The 16,336-nt window shown below is 59.0% G+C and overlaps 1 protein-coding gene across 1 annotated transcript in view; it reads right to left on the bottom strand.

Moving 5' to 3' along the window:
* The window catches only part of NUDCD3 (NudC domain containing 3), a 31,926-nt gene extending 16,951 nt beyond the window's left edge, over positions 1–14,975 (bottom strand). The window contains exons 1-2 of the mRNA XM_082072602.1: positions 14,740–14,975; positions 10,734–11,020 (exon numbers count right to left, since the gene is read on the bottom strand). Of these exons, the coding sequence (XP_081928728.1) occupies positions 10,734–11,020; positions 14,740–14,937 (485 nt within the window). The 5' untranslated portion in view covers positions 14,938–14,975. The remainder of the gene's footprint in view (positions 1–10,733; positions 11,021–14,739) is intronic.
* Between the last annotated feature and the right edge of the window lie 1,361 nt (positions 14,976–16,336).

Genomic DNA, 16,336 nt, shown 5'->3' with positions numbered 1-16,336 from the left:
TGGGGATTCTCCCGGCAGCCTCGGCGATAGCGCCGCTGCTCCCGGCGCAACGGGCAGCTCACCGCGCTGCCAAACCGCGTGCCAGGGCTGAGGGAGGGGGAAACAGCACCGGCTTTTAAACCCGAGGGTTTGGCACCGCGTGCACTTGGCTGCCGGGTGGCGGGGACGGTGTGGGTGGGTCTGTGTGTTCTGTCTTGTTCTATTTTTTGTGCGCGATGTGTCATTTTGGGGGAGGTGAAACCTTTAACAATGCAGCGCCGAGCAGCCGATCCGCATCGCGCATCGCGCGGCTGCGCTCCCACCGGTCCCGGAGCCGCGGGGCGCAGGGTCGGACCCGACGGCAGCGAGACGGGGACCCCGAGGAGACGTGGTGGCATCTCCGGGAGATGCTACTTCGGCGAGGGCCTGAGCCACACGCTGAGCGCGATATCCAGATTTCTGGGGGTTTCTTATCCCGGGATTTCCAGCTCTGCGGGTGCACGATGAGCCGAGCGACACAGGAACGGCGACCGCGCCGTCCTCTCCTCTGCGGACACGGGCTGAAGGCGCTTCCATCCTCAGAGCACCACAGCTGCAGCACCTGCTCTGTAAAAGCAGCGCCGGACACAAACCGAGCGCAGGAACCAAACACCGAAGGATTTGGTTGAATGTTTTATATGAGGAGAAGTAGGCAGCCCATGGAGTTCCTCTTGACTGAGGATTTTGATGTAAGAACGCAAAGGTTGAGGAAAAGATTGCCTGTAGCATGGGGCTAAGGACGGCTGCTGCTGTGAGGGGTGCAGAGCGGGGCGAGCGCCATGAGACGGCGTTAACATGGGCCTAAACCCAATGGACTTGTTTTTTCCTCCATAAGAAATGAAATATATCCCAAGGATTTTCAGAACTACTTAAGGAAACCGATCCTCTCAGCCTGGAGCATCCGGGCTCTCCCATCCTCGGGAAGCAGGCGATGGGTGTGCGGGATACGCCGCTTTTGCAGAGTCGAGCCCGGTGCGACGGCTCAGCCGGCGCTGGTTCGTTGGTCGAGCAAAGCGCTGAGCTCAGGGCGGGGGTCTGCACCTCAACGGCACCGCAGATCCCTCCAGTCACTTGGCATTCACCGAGAGCTTCTCGGGGCCGGCGCTGCTGTTTGCTCTTAGTCAAGGTGAATTATTTAGGCAGCTGCAACGCAAACGTGTCAAGCCAGTTAAGTGATGTGGAGGCGGGTGGAGGAGAGAAACAACCTCAAGAGCCGAAGCTGAGTGAGCGGGACCGGCCGAGGCTGAAGAGGATGAAGTGGGGGAAAAGCCTCACAGAATCACAGAATCATTTTGGTAGGAAAAGCCCCTCAAGATCAGAGTCCACCCATAACCCAGCCCCGGCACTGCCCCATGTCCTGAGAACCTCATGTCCGTCTGTCCAGCCCTCCAGGGATGGTGACTCCAGCACTGCCCTGGGCAGCCTGTTCCAATGCCCCACAGCCCTTTGGGGAAGAAATTGTTCCCACATCCAACCTCAACCTCCCCTGGCGCAACTTGAGGCCGTTTCCTCTGCTCCTGGCGCTTGTTCCTGGGGAGCAGAGCCCGACCCCCCTGGCTCCAAGCTCCTTTCAGGCAGTTCAGAGATCAGAAGGTCTCCCCTCAGCTCCTGTTCTCCAGCTGAACCCCCCAGGTCCCTCAGCCGCTCCCATCACACTTGTGCTCCAGCCCCTCACCAGCTCCGTTCCCTTCTCTCAACTTGACACAGAAATGCAGCCCCAGACCCACTCCCTTTCTGCTCCTGAAAGAAGAATTTCTACCATTCCTGCCGTGCTCACGCTCTGCCATCAACACCCCATCCCATCAGGTCCCACTAGGCACATCCCAACCACAAAAACGAGCTTCTCCCTTCTGCGACACCGTCCTCCTTCAGCGCGGGGAAAACGGGTGTTGTACAGTCACCCCGCAGCCAAGAGCCGAGAAAGCCCCCAGCTCCGCGTCCAAACCACCGGCAGAGGCCCCGTGCGATGCACAAAACCTTCTTCAAGCTGGAGACGTTGCCAAGAATGGAAAGATCTCATTAAGTAATAATGAAGTTCCGAACAAGCAGGAAAAGAGGAAAATCGGGCACGGCGCGGCCGTGTGCCCGACCCACATAACCATGCAGCGCGGGGCTGATGGGGAGATGCCGCGCACGTCCATGACAGCAGCCCAGAGCGAGCGGCGTCCATCAGCGTAATTAATCCCGTGTCCAGTAAATTTTGGGAGAGAAGCTCTTGCTGAGACCAAGTGCTGCGGGGCTGCACCAAGGGCTTTTCCCCCTGATTTGGTTGGAAACGCCTGCCCCGGGGTGGGTTTCACTGAGTCAGGTGCCTCTGTCACAGTTCAAAGTGCCAGAGTGTGGCCAAGAGGCCACCAGCATCCTGGCTGGTACCAGCACTGTGTGGCCAGCAGGCCCAGGGCAGCGACCGGCCCTGTGCTGGGACCTGGGGAGGAAAAACCTCGAATCCTGGGGGCAGTTCTGGGCCCCTCAGCTCAGGGCTCAAAATGGCGGCACCAAAATCACCTCAGCACACAAAATGGCGGCACCAAAATCACCTCAGGGCTCAAAATGGCGGCCCCAGGGGTGGCGGGATCACCTCATGAAATCCCTTGAGGTGCTGGAGTGAGTTGAGAGAAGGGAACGGAGCTGGTGAGGGGCTGGAGCACAAGTGTGATGGAGCGGCTGAGGGACCTGGGGGTTCAGCTGGAGAACAGGAGCTGAGGGGAGAATCAGAGAATCATTTAGGTTGGAAAAGCCCCTCAAGATCATTGAGTCTCCCCCACCCCCGGCACTGCCCCATGTCCTGAGAACCTCATGTCCGTCTGTCCAACCCTCCAGGGATGGTGACTCCAGCACTGCCCTGGGCAGCCTGTTCCAATGCCCCACAGCCCTTGGGGGAAGAAATTGTTCCCAGATCCCACCTCAACGTCCCCTGGCACAACCTGAGTCCAAGCTACTCTCTCCTGTGCCCACTGCACCCAGGCTGGCAATGTGGGGAGGGGGTTTCCCGCTTCAAGGTGCCCAACACCAGAAGATGGTTTTACCACCCAAGCCATCAGCCAAACAGCAAATCCACCCAACCCACCGTGGCTGGAGTCCCACCAGTCCCCCCACACGGGACCAGACACCCGTTCCGCTCCCTGCCAGCTCAGAGCTTTGCTCTTTTCCAAGCTCGTGCTCTTCAGGGCAGCTCCGAGCCTTCCCTTTCGCTTCCCAAGTTATTTACGGAGCCATCCGACGGAGCCAACTTACTGACATTAGATGGGTTGAAATGCCAGCGCCGGCTCGCAGGAGAGTTTCGGAGCGTCGGCACCAGAGGGCTGGATTTCACTTACTGCTGGGATATTTAGGTCAAGGACGGCAGGACACGTCACCATTCGGAAAAGTCCCCCTGGGACCTTATAGCGTTTGCATGGAGCTTATACAACCTTGGATTTCAGAGGTCTCCTCCAAGAGAGCTACGCGCAGACAAACCGGGCCAGATTCAATTAAAGCTCCCCTGGAAAAAGGAGGATCGAGCCAAAGAAATGTAAAGGGGATTGAAATTTGGGGAGCAGGGGACAAGGTGGCTTCTCAGAACCCCAAACCACAGACAGAACTCGGCCTGAACTCTCCCAGCGCCCAACGGCACAACCGGGCCGCGCCGGACCCAGCGCACCGGGTAGTTTTCCACATTACGCTGCTTCCTTTGGTGAACAAGGCGATATTAAAACAAGCAAACAGATATTGCTTTTTTAAATAAGAACCAGGCACACGCTGTCCCTCGGCCTCCAGCCCTGGGATTTTTCTGCTTGTTAAGAGAAAAAATTTATAGGTTTTAATTTAGTTATTTTTGGTCCCGGGACCTAATTTTGGATCTCAGTACCTTGGTAGGGCAAGCAAAGCCCTGAGCGATTCAGTGCCTGACAAGGGAACTGCTGCTCCGCTGCTGATCTCAGCAACGCGGAGTCCGATTCCTTGGGAAAAACACCGGAAAATTGGGCCCCGACTGATTCCTCGCCAGCCATGAAAAGGCTCGTTAGAGTCGAGGGCTCGTTAGAGTCGAGGGCTGCACCAGGCAGGGCTTGGGGGGATCTCATCCTCGCCTCGAGCGTTTCAGCCCTTTGAAAAGATGCTTCCCAAGCAGCTGAGTTTCCACCGCGATGGGAGAAGGTTTATGTGTTAAAATAATTCTCCCAGCAGGAAGCCGCAGCCGCTCTCCATCGCAAGAAGAAAGGCAGGGGAGGACTGGACTTCCAGAGAAGTTTCCCCGCTTCTCCCAGTATAAACTGGGCACGTCCCTCCTCGAAACCAAACGTGACGGCACCACAAACCCAGCACTGCGGCTGCCGAGAGCCAAAGAGCCTTCGCGTGACTCCGTGAGCCAAGAACACGCCGCTGTTCCTCTCCTGGGCACGTCAGAGGATGGAGGTCTGGGTGAAATTCGTGTTCCTGGTCCTGCAGCTCCCGCCTGGAATGTCAGAGTCGGGAGGAAAAGGGTTTAAGTGATGATGGTTGAGTTGGTGGGGGGGACTGTGTGGCTGGAAAAAGGTTCTTGGGATGGCGACGACAACCCAGGAGGAAAAACTGGGGTAAGAAGTGGAGAAGCCTGATGGGTTCACACACACACAGAGCATGGGGACGCCCCGGCATCGACAAGGGATGCTGGAGGATGGTGCAGGACCAGGAGGAGCACGAGGATCCTTAAGGGAGAAACAACCAACCAAACGAGGCCTTTTCAGCCAAAAAATGGGTTGAAATGGGGAAAGAGACGTGATGGGAAAACCCCGCACAGGGCGGAGAAGGGAAACGGGGAACCGCTCGCTGCCTCTCCACCCGCACACACGGGTTCCAGAGCTGCACGGCCATGAACCTGCTGCAGGATGTCGCCGTGGAGAGCCCAGGCCTGCGAGGGTTGAAATTCAGAGACAAAAGGGACGAAAATAACCCACCAAGAGACACGAAAGACCAAACGCTCGCTCTGGCTCGTGGTGGCAGGGGGAAAAGCCGGAGGAAGCGTCGCCGCACGCCTCGTTCTGTTCTCCTCCGCTTCCCCGAGCGTCTGCTGCTGGTGGAGACGGGACGCGGGGCCAGATGGAGCTCGGCGGCACCGGGTCAGGCCGTTCTCCGGAGACGCGTGGCGCTGTGGGGAATTCCCTTTGCGGCACCTCTGCGCGGCGCAGGAATCAGAACCAGGACACGCTCTCCATTAAAAATGCGGATGGGGATCAGCTCTCGTCTTTCTGGGTCAGGCTGGAAGAACGGCACGAGCCCCGCGCTGCTGGGCGAGCTCAGCGGCAAAGCCCACGGGGACACGGGGGATGGAAACGGGTTTAAGTGGCTTCTGGGCCAGGCAGATCCCGGCCAGAGCTCCGTTGCCTTCCCTGGCTTGTTCTGCTGGCAAAGGCTCGAGAGAAGAGACTTTGGGATAACGCCGCCTCCAAATCAAACCAAACTGGCCCGAAAGCAGTGAGTGTGCAGCGATACCTTCTCTCCACAGCCCCGCTCCGGGTGACCAGCAGTGAAATTCCCTTCTCCGGCACCCCGAGGAGGACGAAGCTGTGCCAGAAAGTCCATCCTGCACCTTGCAATGAAAAATAAATCCCATATGGGCCTCTGGCAAAGCCAAGCCGTTGCTAAGTCACATTAGATTTACACAAGAGCCTCAGAGAAATTTCCCAGGGTTATTTTGGGGACGCTCCCCAGCGCACCCCACAAAGGGTTAAACCTCGGCTGCAGGGGCCGGAGCTCAGCAAAGTCAGTTCAGCAGATTAACACATTTCAGTTCCAGTTTGTTCTGGGGGACAGCGAGCCGGAAAGTACACACGGGGGTTCTGTAGGACACGGCCGAGCCCTGACACCCCCTGACGGGGACGGCAGAGCGGGGAGCGGCCGATGCTGGAGCAGAGATCACCGGGACGGGGACAGGATGGGACACGGGCAACGCTGCTGCCTGTTTGTTCCCTTCCCTGGTACAACCGCACCGGGAGCATCTCCCCCCGGTCACACACAGCAAAAGACACGCAGGGTCTCCTTTGAGGCCTCATCGGGCAGCGTGGAGCTGCCAACAGCCCCCTCCTCACCACGGTCCCCCCCTCCAGCCTCCTCTCCCCACTCTGCGTGGGAGGAACCAGAGAATCAGAATCATTTTGGTTGGAAAAGCCCCTCGAGATCAGAGTCCAAGAATAACCCAGCCCTGGCACTGCCCCATGTCCTGAGAACCTCATGTCCGTCTGTCCAACCCTCCAGGGATGGTGACTCCAGCACTGCCCTGGGCAGCCTGTTCCAATGCCCCACAGCCCTTTGGGGAAGAAATTGTTCCCACATCCAACCTCAACCTCCCCTGGCGCAACTTGAGGCCGTTTCCTCTGCTCCTGGCGCTTGTTCCTGGGGAGCAGAGCCCGACCCCCCTGGCTCCAAGCTCCTTTCAGGCAGTTCAGAGATCAGAAGGTCTCCCCTCAGCTCCTGTTCTCCAGCTGAACCCCCAGGTCCCTCAGCCGCTCCATCACACTTGTGCTCCAGCCCCTCACCAGCTCCGTTCCCTTCTCTCAACTCGCTCCAGCACCTCAAGGGCTTTCTTGGCGTGAGGGACCCACCACCATGTTCTGGGAGAATCCTTCACTATCTATCTGCTCCCAAAAATCCTTCTCTAGGAACCCCCCTGGACAGACAAACTGCTCTTTGCAGTGGGTCGTTATCCCAAGATCTCAGATGATCTCTACCAGAGCATCCCAAACAGCCCCGTCCTGAGCACGCCTGGAGAGACACAAGGGCTGGACGGAGAAATATCTGAAGGTGGGACATTCACCACCACACACAGACTTCCAGAGCTGCCAGCACCAACCTGCTGCCACGACCTCTTGCCCGCAGCCAGAGGAACCCCAGGGACGGGGCTCATGGAACAGGAGGAGGAGAGCGTTCCCCCCACTTCATACTGGGAGGAAGGAAGGAACAGAGAGGAGGCAGGAGCAGAGTCATAGAGCGCAAGCCGAGCGCCCAGGCCGGGCTGCTGGTGTCACACGTGGGCTGCCGGGCTCTATTTTAAATGCTGCAGAGCAAATCTATGCAGGATGAGATCCAGGCTGGGGGAAGGGGAGGGTGCTGGGCGGCGGGGGTGTTCAAAATTAGGAGCTGAGCTCAGGTGAGGACAATTTTGGGGACCAGAGAGGGGAAGAGCCGGAGCCTGCGCACACCTCCCGGGATAAGCTGTCCTGTGGTGGGGGACACAAGGGGGACACGCTCCCCCAGAGAGGTGAGAACAACCAGGGCAACCTCAAGCTGCGCTGAGGAACCGGTTTTGTCTGTGGCACGAAGGAGAGAGCTGGGGTCCCCCTTTTGGCACGTGGGTCACCCCAAAGTCACCGCAGCGCTCATGGGGCAAAGGGAACTGCGCCACCTGCATTTCATGGGATTCAGGGACAACAAGGAACCTCCTTGCCCCCGGGCATCCGTCTGCACCCACAAATCTGCCTTGGTTCTGCTCTCCCCTTCAAGATTGACCCCAAAAATGCTGCCAGCGTCTCGGCGCGCTTGGCGAGATGCTCCCAAACGCACGGCGAGGCTCTGATGGGAGCTGGCAGATCTGGGATGGTACCTGCCCTACATTTACCGAGCAGTCAGGTTGACAGAATGAGCAAGTTTTTATATAGATTTCGGCGGCAGCGGTTTTCTGTGGCGGGGGTGGGGGAAAGGAGATGGAAAATATTTTCATTTTAAGCTCTTTTCTGCATTCTTGCTGCTGGAGTCGCGCATTATTCATGCGCCCCTCGGAACCAGGCTGGTGGCTCCGGTTTTTGCTCAGAAGGGGCTGTGCAGAATTAAGCAGACGGTTAAATTATTAATAGGCTGTTGGGGGTGCCCAGGACACCCAGCTCCTGGTCTCCGCTGCTTGTCGGGGGTTCCAGTGCCCCCCAGAGGTACCAAGACCAACTACAGCCCTTCGACAAACCTGTTGGCTGCTCCTGCCCTACTTAGAGTTCACAGACACCTTGTTCTGGCCTGGAAAGAACCGCGCTGCAAAACCTCCCTGGCTGGGTCCTCCTGCACATGGCATCACAGAGTCATTTTGGTTGGAAGAAATGCTCAAAATCACTGAGTCGACCCATTTCCCCCACCGCCAGCACTGCCCCGTGTCCTGAGAACCTCATGTCCGTCTGTCCAGCCCTCCAGGGATGGCGACTCCAGCACTGCCCTGGGCAGCCTGTTCCAATGCCCCACAACCCTTTGGGGAAGAAATTGTTCCCACATCCAACCTCAACCTCCCCTGGCGCAACTTGAGGCCGTTTCCTCTGCTCCTGGCGCTTGTTCCTGGGGAGCAGAGCCCGACCCCCCTGGCTCCAAGCTCCTTTCAGGCAGTTCAGAGATCAGAAGGTCTCCCCTCAGCTCCTGTTCTCCAGCTGAACCCCCAGGTCCCTCAGCCGCTCCCATCACACTTGTGCTCCAGCCCCTCACCAGCTCCGTTCCCTTCTCTCAACTCGCTCCAGCACCTCAAGGGATTTCATGAGGTGATCCCACCACCCCTGGGGCCATCATTTTGAGCCCTGAGGTGATTTTGGTGCCGCCATTTTGAGCCCTGAGGTGCTTTTGGTGCCCCTGGTCCCACCATTTCAAGCCCTGAGGTGATCCCCGCAGCCTAAGGGCTGACATTTTGTGTTTTGAAGTGATTTTGGTGCCCCTGGTGCCGCCATTTTGAGTCCGGAGGTGATTCTGGTGCCGCCATTTTGAGCCCTGAGGTGATTTTGGTGCCGCCATTTTGAGCCCTGAGCTGAGGGGCCCAGAACTGCCCCCAGGATTCGAGGTTTTTCCTCCCCAGGTCCCAGCACAGGGACGGTCGCTGCCCTGGGCCTGCTGGCCACACAGTGCTGGTGCCACAAGCCAGGATGCTGCTGTATCACCCACCACCACGTTGGGGCAGCCGGTGCAGGCGCGGGCAGGACGAGGAAGGGGAGAAGCCACAGGGGCACCTGTATTTGGCTGCTGGCACCTTCTTTTCACAGCAGAAGAGCTGCCACACAGGGCTTAGCGTTTCACACCACGGCCACAAAACAGCATCCAAGGACAGACCTGCGCTGTGAACCCGGCTGAACGCGCGAGACCATTTTTCCCCACCCGCAGCAGAAACTGTCCCTATCAGACACATCCTGCCCCCGCATCGCCCTCGGCTTCCTTCCTAATCCCTCCGGATTCCTTCCCGCAGCCCTGACATCTGTTTTCAGGCAGATAACACCACTTGCAGCACAGCCGAGTCCAAGTTTCACGGGGCAGAAGGCGACGGCCATGGAGCGCAAGGGGACGCAGCGCCCAGCGCTCCGCCAGCTCACAGCCTCCTGTCTCTCCCCCTCTTTTCCTTTCAGGATAAAGTCGGGATGCAAACACGCACACGCGCGCCGTGGCCACGCAGCCCGGCCATACAGACCTGTCACCTCCATCAGAGCTTTTTTCGGCTCATTCATTTTGTGCCGGGAGAGGCGTCAGAGCGCCAGCCCCGGGGACAATCGCTCTCTCGCGGGACAGCTCCGGCACACGCAAGCAGAACATGGCTGTTCAGGTGAATTCATTTTTGGCTTCTGGCTTATTTTTATCCCGAGAGTGGTGGATTCAAGCACGAGCCCTTCTCCTCCTCCTCCCCGTTGGATCGAGTTACTCGGTTGGCATTTTCCCCGGGCGCAGCCAGCACCTTCCCCGTCCATCCCAGAGCTGCCGCAGCCGTGCCCTCAGCTCCAGGCTCCCGCTCTTGCCACGTATTGTCCCACTGTCCCCAAGATTTTGGTTCCCCTTCCACACACCAAGGGCTGACAGCCCCCAAATAACCTCTCTGCCCCTCGAGGGCATCGGCCACCCCGGTTCTGCTGGAACTTGGGGCTCTCCTGGCCGCTTGCTCTCCCCGTTGATGTGTTTAAACCTGGCCCAGGGCGGGTGAGATAAAGCACCGACTCGGGCAGCGAGAAGACACAGGAGCTTGAAATGTAGGGGTGTGTGAGGCCCCAGGGGACGGGTGGACAACTCTGCCTCGGCTCAGGAACAAGGTGACACCAGGGAAGGACGAGCAGAACCCGCACAGGCCATTGCGCTCATGTAAATGATTCATAAAGACCGCTGGAGCTCAACTCCCGCTGCTCTGTGACGGAGCCGGGCTGGAAGAGTCACAGATACCCTGGAAGGACCTTGACACAGGGACATCTTTTGTACAAATCAAGGCTGCTTCACCCCTCTTTGAAAGTCCAGTGAAAGAACAGAACTAAAGATAAAAATCTCTACAGCACTTGATTGATCTTCAAAGGAGCAAAGGGCTGGTCCAGGGACCTCCACATGTCTCCAGACGATTTTTTGGCATCCCTGTCTGACACCGTGGCCAGGGCTGCCCATGCCAACCGCAGGCACCGCGGCTCCCTGCGCGAGCTCCTGCCTGGCTGCCAGGACGTCAAAGCACAGCAGGAGGATCTGACGCTGAATTTCCATGACAAAAGGGTCACAGGATGGTGCTGGGGTGACCATCAGCCCGGCCCTGTGGGGCTGGGCACGGGGAGATGCCACCTTTCCCGCTCAGAGCGGAGGGGGAGCCACCAAAGCCCCCCTAGAACAACCCCCTGCCCTCCCACATCATGCCAGAAAACCTCATGGCCTCCCGGAGGACCACGTGCCCACAGGAAAGAACCATCCCTCCCAAAAAGGGCTGCAGAGCGGGACAGCAACCGCCACCCCGGTGGTTTTGCCTCCCCCCTCACCAGAAACACAAACCAAATGGAGAGCCTTACGTGGGCAGCGCTGCCGGCTGCGGTTCTGCCGGGGCAGCGGCCCCAGGGGGCTCCGCAGGGCTGGGGGCTGTGTCCTGGGCTACAGTCACCGGCTCCGGCGTCCCCGCGGCATCGGGCGCCAGGACGGGCTCTGCTGACGTCTCCACCTCCACCTCCTGCACCGCGGGGGACAGCTGCACCGCCACGGCGGCTTCCTCCTCCTCCTCCTTCTTCCTCAGCTTGGCTTCCAGCTCTCGGCGCCGCTTTTCGTCATCCTGCCGGGCCATTCGCTCAAAGACTTTGAAGGCCTGAAAGAGAAAAAGTGAAGCGAGCGGGTAGTCGAGCTGCCAAGAAAAGCTGGGGGGGGAAGGAGAGGACAAACATCGCGCTGTTGGGGCAGTTGTGACTGTCTCCCCACTCTCTGGACACCACACGTTCTCCATTCCTGACCCTGAGTTGCTTCAATCGCCGACAAAACCAGCCGCTGACTATTTTAAAACTCACACGGCCACGTTAAACACTCCTCAGGAGGAAGCCTGAGCTCACAATCATTTAAATCCCTCTGACACTGGGAAAAGGGCTCCACGGAAAAGCAATGAGCTCTGACTCCTGGCTGGGAAGGGACTTGGAGGGAGTCGTGGCCCCTCCAGCCACCTGTCCCAGCACCGAGGGGCCGTTTGTGAGCCCAAAGCTCAGCCCAAACAGGACGAGCTGCCCCAGGACGAGCTGCAGGACGGCTCACTGACCCAAACGGACTCCGAGCTCTCTCGGCCAGCACGGGAGAAGGAGCAGAGTCACCTCATGGCAGGTTTTGAGCCAGAATTGAGTGGTTCAGGCCAACAATGTGCTCAGAGGAAAACCATCCCTCCCCGCTGGCTGAGGTGCAGGGGGTGAGATGTTACCCCAGCCTGTGTTTTGCTGCCCGCCGTGTCCCTCTGGCACAGCCCAGGGTGAAAAGTTAAACCCCAACGTGAGGGAACCTGCGCCTGCTCCTCGAAGGAGCTGAAGCTTCTCTCACCCGACCGCCAGGTCGTTTGGCACCATAAACACGCTCTGGAAAGGGAACGAGTGCGGAACGCAGCCCTCCCGCGCTTCCCAGGAAGATTTCGGAGCCAGTTTTGGTGCTTTCAGTGGGACAGCGACCCCGATCCACGCGCAGACCTGTGGTGCCGCTCGGTCGAGCCTTCCCCTGCGCACAGGAGGCGTAACAGGAGCGGCTCTATCGCGGTGTGTGCTCACGCTCCTCACCGTGGGCTTTCTCCCCACGTGGGGAGCAGCCCGTGGGACAAGGATAGGGGAGAGGTGAGTGCCGGGCACTGTGCCCCCGGTTCCGTTTGCCTCTTCCTCTGCAATCGCTTTTACCCTGTGCGAAGCCGCGGTGCCCGCTCCTGGCTCCTTCTCTGCAGCCGCAGTCCGAGCTCCGCGCAGATTGGCACCTCCAACCCATGTCACCCCTGGGCTGCGATCGAGCCGGGATGGGGGACAAGTCCCTTCCAAAGTGCCCCCTGCACTCCAGGGCCCTGCGGCTGCAGCTCCGAGGCCACCCTGGCCAACACCTTTCTGGGGAACCAACGCTGTGGCCACAGCGCTGTCCCCCCTCCTTACGCCCAGGCCCAAAATGGTCCCCAGGGGGGACACGGGACACGTCTGGCACCATCACTGCCCCAAGGCCGAGTGGTTTGGGCTCTGTGTTTCCCCTGTGGGAAACTGCAGCGGGTCTGTGGAATCCTTGACAGAAAATATGGGAGTAGAGATCAGCCTTGAGATATGAAGATTTACCCTTGAGAAGGATGGGAGTAAAGGAGTATCCGGAGAGAGGAGAGATGTACCCGTGAGAGAGAAGGGGATAGAAGAATAACATGGATGATAGAAAAATTAGCCAATGAGATGTTAGTGCTGTAACTTGGAACCAATAGTGAAAAGACACATGAACTGGTAGAATTGTATAAAAATGCACTTGTAGCAATAAATGGCACCTATTACTTTCATCTTGAAAGAACTTGGTCCATGTCGTTTGTCCGTCTCAACCGCGACATATGGCTCTCTCACGGGTACATCTCTCCTCTCTCCGGATACTCCTTTACTCCCATCCTTCTCAAGGGTAAATCTTAATATCTCAAGGCTGATCTCTACTCCCATATTTTCTGTCAAGGATTCCACAGACCCGCTGCAGTTTCCCACATCCCCCCTCAGCAGCCTGAGACCCCCCAGCTCCCCATCTGCCCGCAGAGCCCAGTGCGCCCCACATTGGGGTGAGTCCTGCGACACGGGGGGTGACAAGGACCCCCCTGGTGCCACAGAGCACCCCAGGGACAGGGACCTCCTGCCAACCTGTGTCACCCCCAGCCAGCCAGGGAAACTCCCCGCTCTGGGCAGGGCAACACCCCAAATCCAGCCTTACCCCCACTTTTATGAGCTTGTTTCCGCCCTGCTAATAAAGCTCAGTGACAGTGGGGAACAGCGCTGGGTCACAGACCACCCAGCGACACGCTGGGGCTTTGTCACCTCACCCGTGGCTGAAATGACCCCAAACCAGCTCCCCCAGCCGCCGTTCCCTCTCCAGGCTCCCGGGAGCCCCAGCCCGGCTGCCCTGGCGCCAAGCTCTGGGGGGTATCGCACTTTCCATAAGAGCCCCCCACACTCCAGGGCCCTGCGGCTGCAGCTCTGAGGCCACCCTGGCCAACACCTTTCTGGGGAACCAACGCTGTGGCCACAGCGCTGTCCCCCCCTCCTTACGCCCAGGCCCAAAATGGTCCCCAGGGGGGACACGGGACACGTCTGGCACCATCACTGCCCCAAGGCCGAGTGGTTTGGGCTCTGTGTTCCCCCTGTGGGAAACTGCAGCAGGTCTGTGGAATCCTTGACAGAAAATATGGGAGTAGAGATCAGCCTTGAGATATTAAGATTTACCCTTGAGAAGGATGGGAGTAAAGGAGTATCCGGAGAGAGGAGAGATGTACCCGTGAGAGAGAAAGGGATAGAAGAATAACATGGATGATAGAAAAATTAGCCAATGAGATGTTAGTGCTATAACTTGGAACCAATAGTGAGAAGACACATGAACTGGTAGAATTGTATAAAAATGCACTTGTAGCAATAAATGGCACCTATTACTTTCATCTTGAAAGAACTTGGTCCATGTTGTTTGTCTGTCTCAACCGCGACATATGGCTCTCTCACGGGTACATCTCTCCTCTCTCCGGATACTCCTTTACTCCCATCCTTCTCAAGGGTAAATCTTAATATCTCAAGGCTGATCTCTACTCCCATATTTTCTGTCAAGGATTCCACAGACCCGCTGCAGTTTCCCACATCCCCCCTCAGCAGCCTGAGACCCCCCAGCTCCCCATCTGCCCGCAGAGCCCAGTGCGCCCCACATTGGGGTGAGTCCTGCGACACGGGGGGTGACAAGGACCCCCCTGGTGCCACAGAGCACCCCAGGGACAGGGACCTCCTGCCAACCTGTGTCACCCCCAGCCAGCCAGGGAAACTCCCCGCTCTGGGCAGGGCAACACCCCAAATCCAGCCTTACCCCCACTTTTATGAGCTTGTTTCCGCCCTGCTAATAAAGCTCAGTGACAGTGGGGAACAGCGCTGGGTCACAGACCACCCAGCGACACGCTGGGGCTTTGTCACCTCACCCGTGGCTGAAATGACCCCAAACCAGCTCCCCCAGCCGCCGTTCCCCCTGCAGGCTCCCGGGAGCCCCAGCCCGGCTGCCCCGGCGCCGAGCCCTGGGGGGTATCGCACTTTCCATAAGAGCCCCCCCAGCCCCTGTCTGTCCCCGAGGCCCCTCGCCCTGTCACAGGATGACACCCCCCGGTTCCCGGCTCTCGCTCCCGCCCTCCCCGCTTCTCCCCCGGCTGCCAGAACGGGCCGTCCCGCTGCCAAACACCCGCCAGCCCGGGGGACGCGGAGCGGACAAACACCGCTAAGACCGAGCGACAACACCGTGGCCTCCCGCCTGACAACGGCCACGGCCGGCCCGGCCCCGGCGGGTCCGCCGCCCCGGAGCCCCCAGCGGTACCTGCAGCGCCATGGCCTGCGCCGCGCCGGGCGGGAAGCCCAGGCGGTCCCCGGGCCGCAGGAGGAGGCGGTAGAAATCGGTCTTGCGGTAGAGGAAGCCGAAGAGGACGCGGAGAAACTCCTCGACGTTGCCGACGTGCTGCAGGATGCCCAGCAGCGCCTGGTCGTACATGTCGGTGAGCGCGGCCGCGGCCTCCATGGCGGCTCCGACCCGCTGTCACGGCAACCGCGCTTCCGCTTCCGGGCCCGCCCGGAAGTCGCCCCGCACCGCCGCGTTCCGGTCCCGGGGGCAGCGCGGGAAGCGGCGCCGCGTCCTCCCGCGGGTCCGGGGCTGGTCCCGGGCGGGACACGCGTGTGGCCGGTGGCTTTGGGCAGGGCGGGGGCTCTAGGGGAGGTTGGAGCTTTTTTCCAAGTGCCCCGTGATGGTCGTGGCGGGAAATGGGAATTTTTCTGGTGTGTGTGACACGGCCGTGCCCCCTGTCCCCGCCAGGGCCCTGGATAGGAGCATCATTGTGGTTGGAAAAGACCTTTAAAATCGTCAAATCCACCCGTAACCCACCCCCGGCACTGCCCCGTGTCCTGAGAACCTCATGTCCGTCTGTCCAGCCCTCCAGGGATGGTGACTCCAGCACTGCCCTGGGCAGCCTGTTCCAATGCCCCACAGCCCTTTGGGGAAGAAATTGTTCCTAAATCCAACCTCAACCTCCCCTGGCGCAACTTGAGGCCGTTTCCTCTGCTCCTGGCGCTTGTTCCTGGGGAGCAGAGCCCCCAGGCGGGGAATAACCTGATGAAATAGAACAAGGGCAAGTGTAGAGTCCTGCATCTGGGCAGGAACAACCCCAGGGTCCAGTATAGGTTGGGAAATTACCTATTAGAGAGCAGCGTAGGGGAAAGGGACCTGGGGGTCCTGGGGACAGCAGGGTGACCATGAGCCAGCACTGGGCCCTTGTGGCCAGGAAGCCAATGGGACCTGGGGTGGGTTAGAAGGGGGTGGTCAGTAGGTCAGAGAGGTTCTCCTGCCCCTCTGCTCTGCCCTGGGGAGACCACACCTGGAATCTTGTGTCCAGTTGTGGCCCCTCAGTTCCAGCAGGACAGGGAACTGCTGCAGAGAGTCCAGCGCAGGGCAACAAAGATGCTGAAGGGAGTGGAGCATCTCCCGGGTGAGGAAAGGCTGAGGGAGCTGGGGCTCTGGAGCTGGACAAGAGGAGACTGAGGGGGGACCTTATTAATGTTTATAAATATATAAAGGGTGAGTGCCATGAGGATGGAGCCAGGCTCTTCTTGGTGGCAAACAATGATAGGACAAGGGGTAATGGGATCAAGCTGGAACACAGGAGGTTCCGCTTAAATTTGAGAAGAAACTTGTTTGGGGTGAGGGTGTCAGAGCCTGGCCCAGGCTGCCCAGGGGGTTGTGGAGTCTCCTTCTGTGCAGACATTCCAACCCGCCTGGACACCTTCCTGTGTAACCTCATCTGGGTGTTCCTGCTCCATGGGGGGTTGCACTGGATGAGCTTTTAAGGTCCCTTCTAATCCCAAACATACTGTGATACTGTGACCCCCCCTGGCCGCAGCATTTGGACACCACAGTGAGCCGGGGG

This window comes from Streptopelia decaocto, assembly GCF_964273445.1.
Source record: "Streptopelia decaocto genome assembly, chromosome: 25".
Taxonomy (NCBI): domain Eukaryota; kingdom Metazoa; phylum Chordata; class Aves; order Columbiformes; family Columbidae; genus Streptopelia; species Streptopelia decaocto.
The sequence above is the reverse complement of the archived record's forward strand: the minus strand, read 5'-3'. Positions and strand labels throughout refer to the sequence as shown.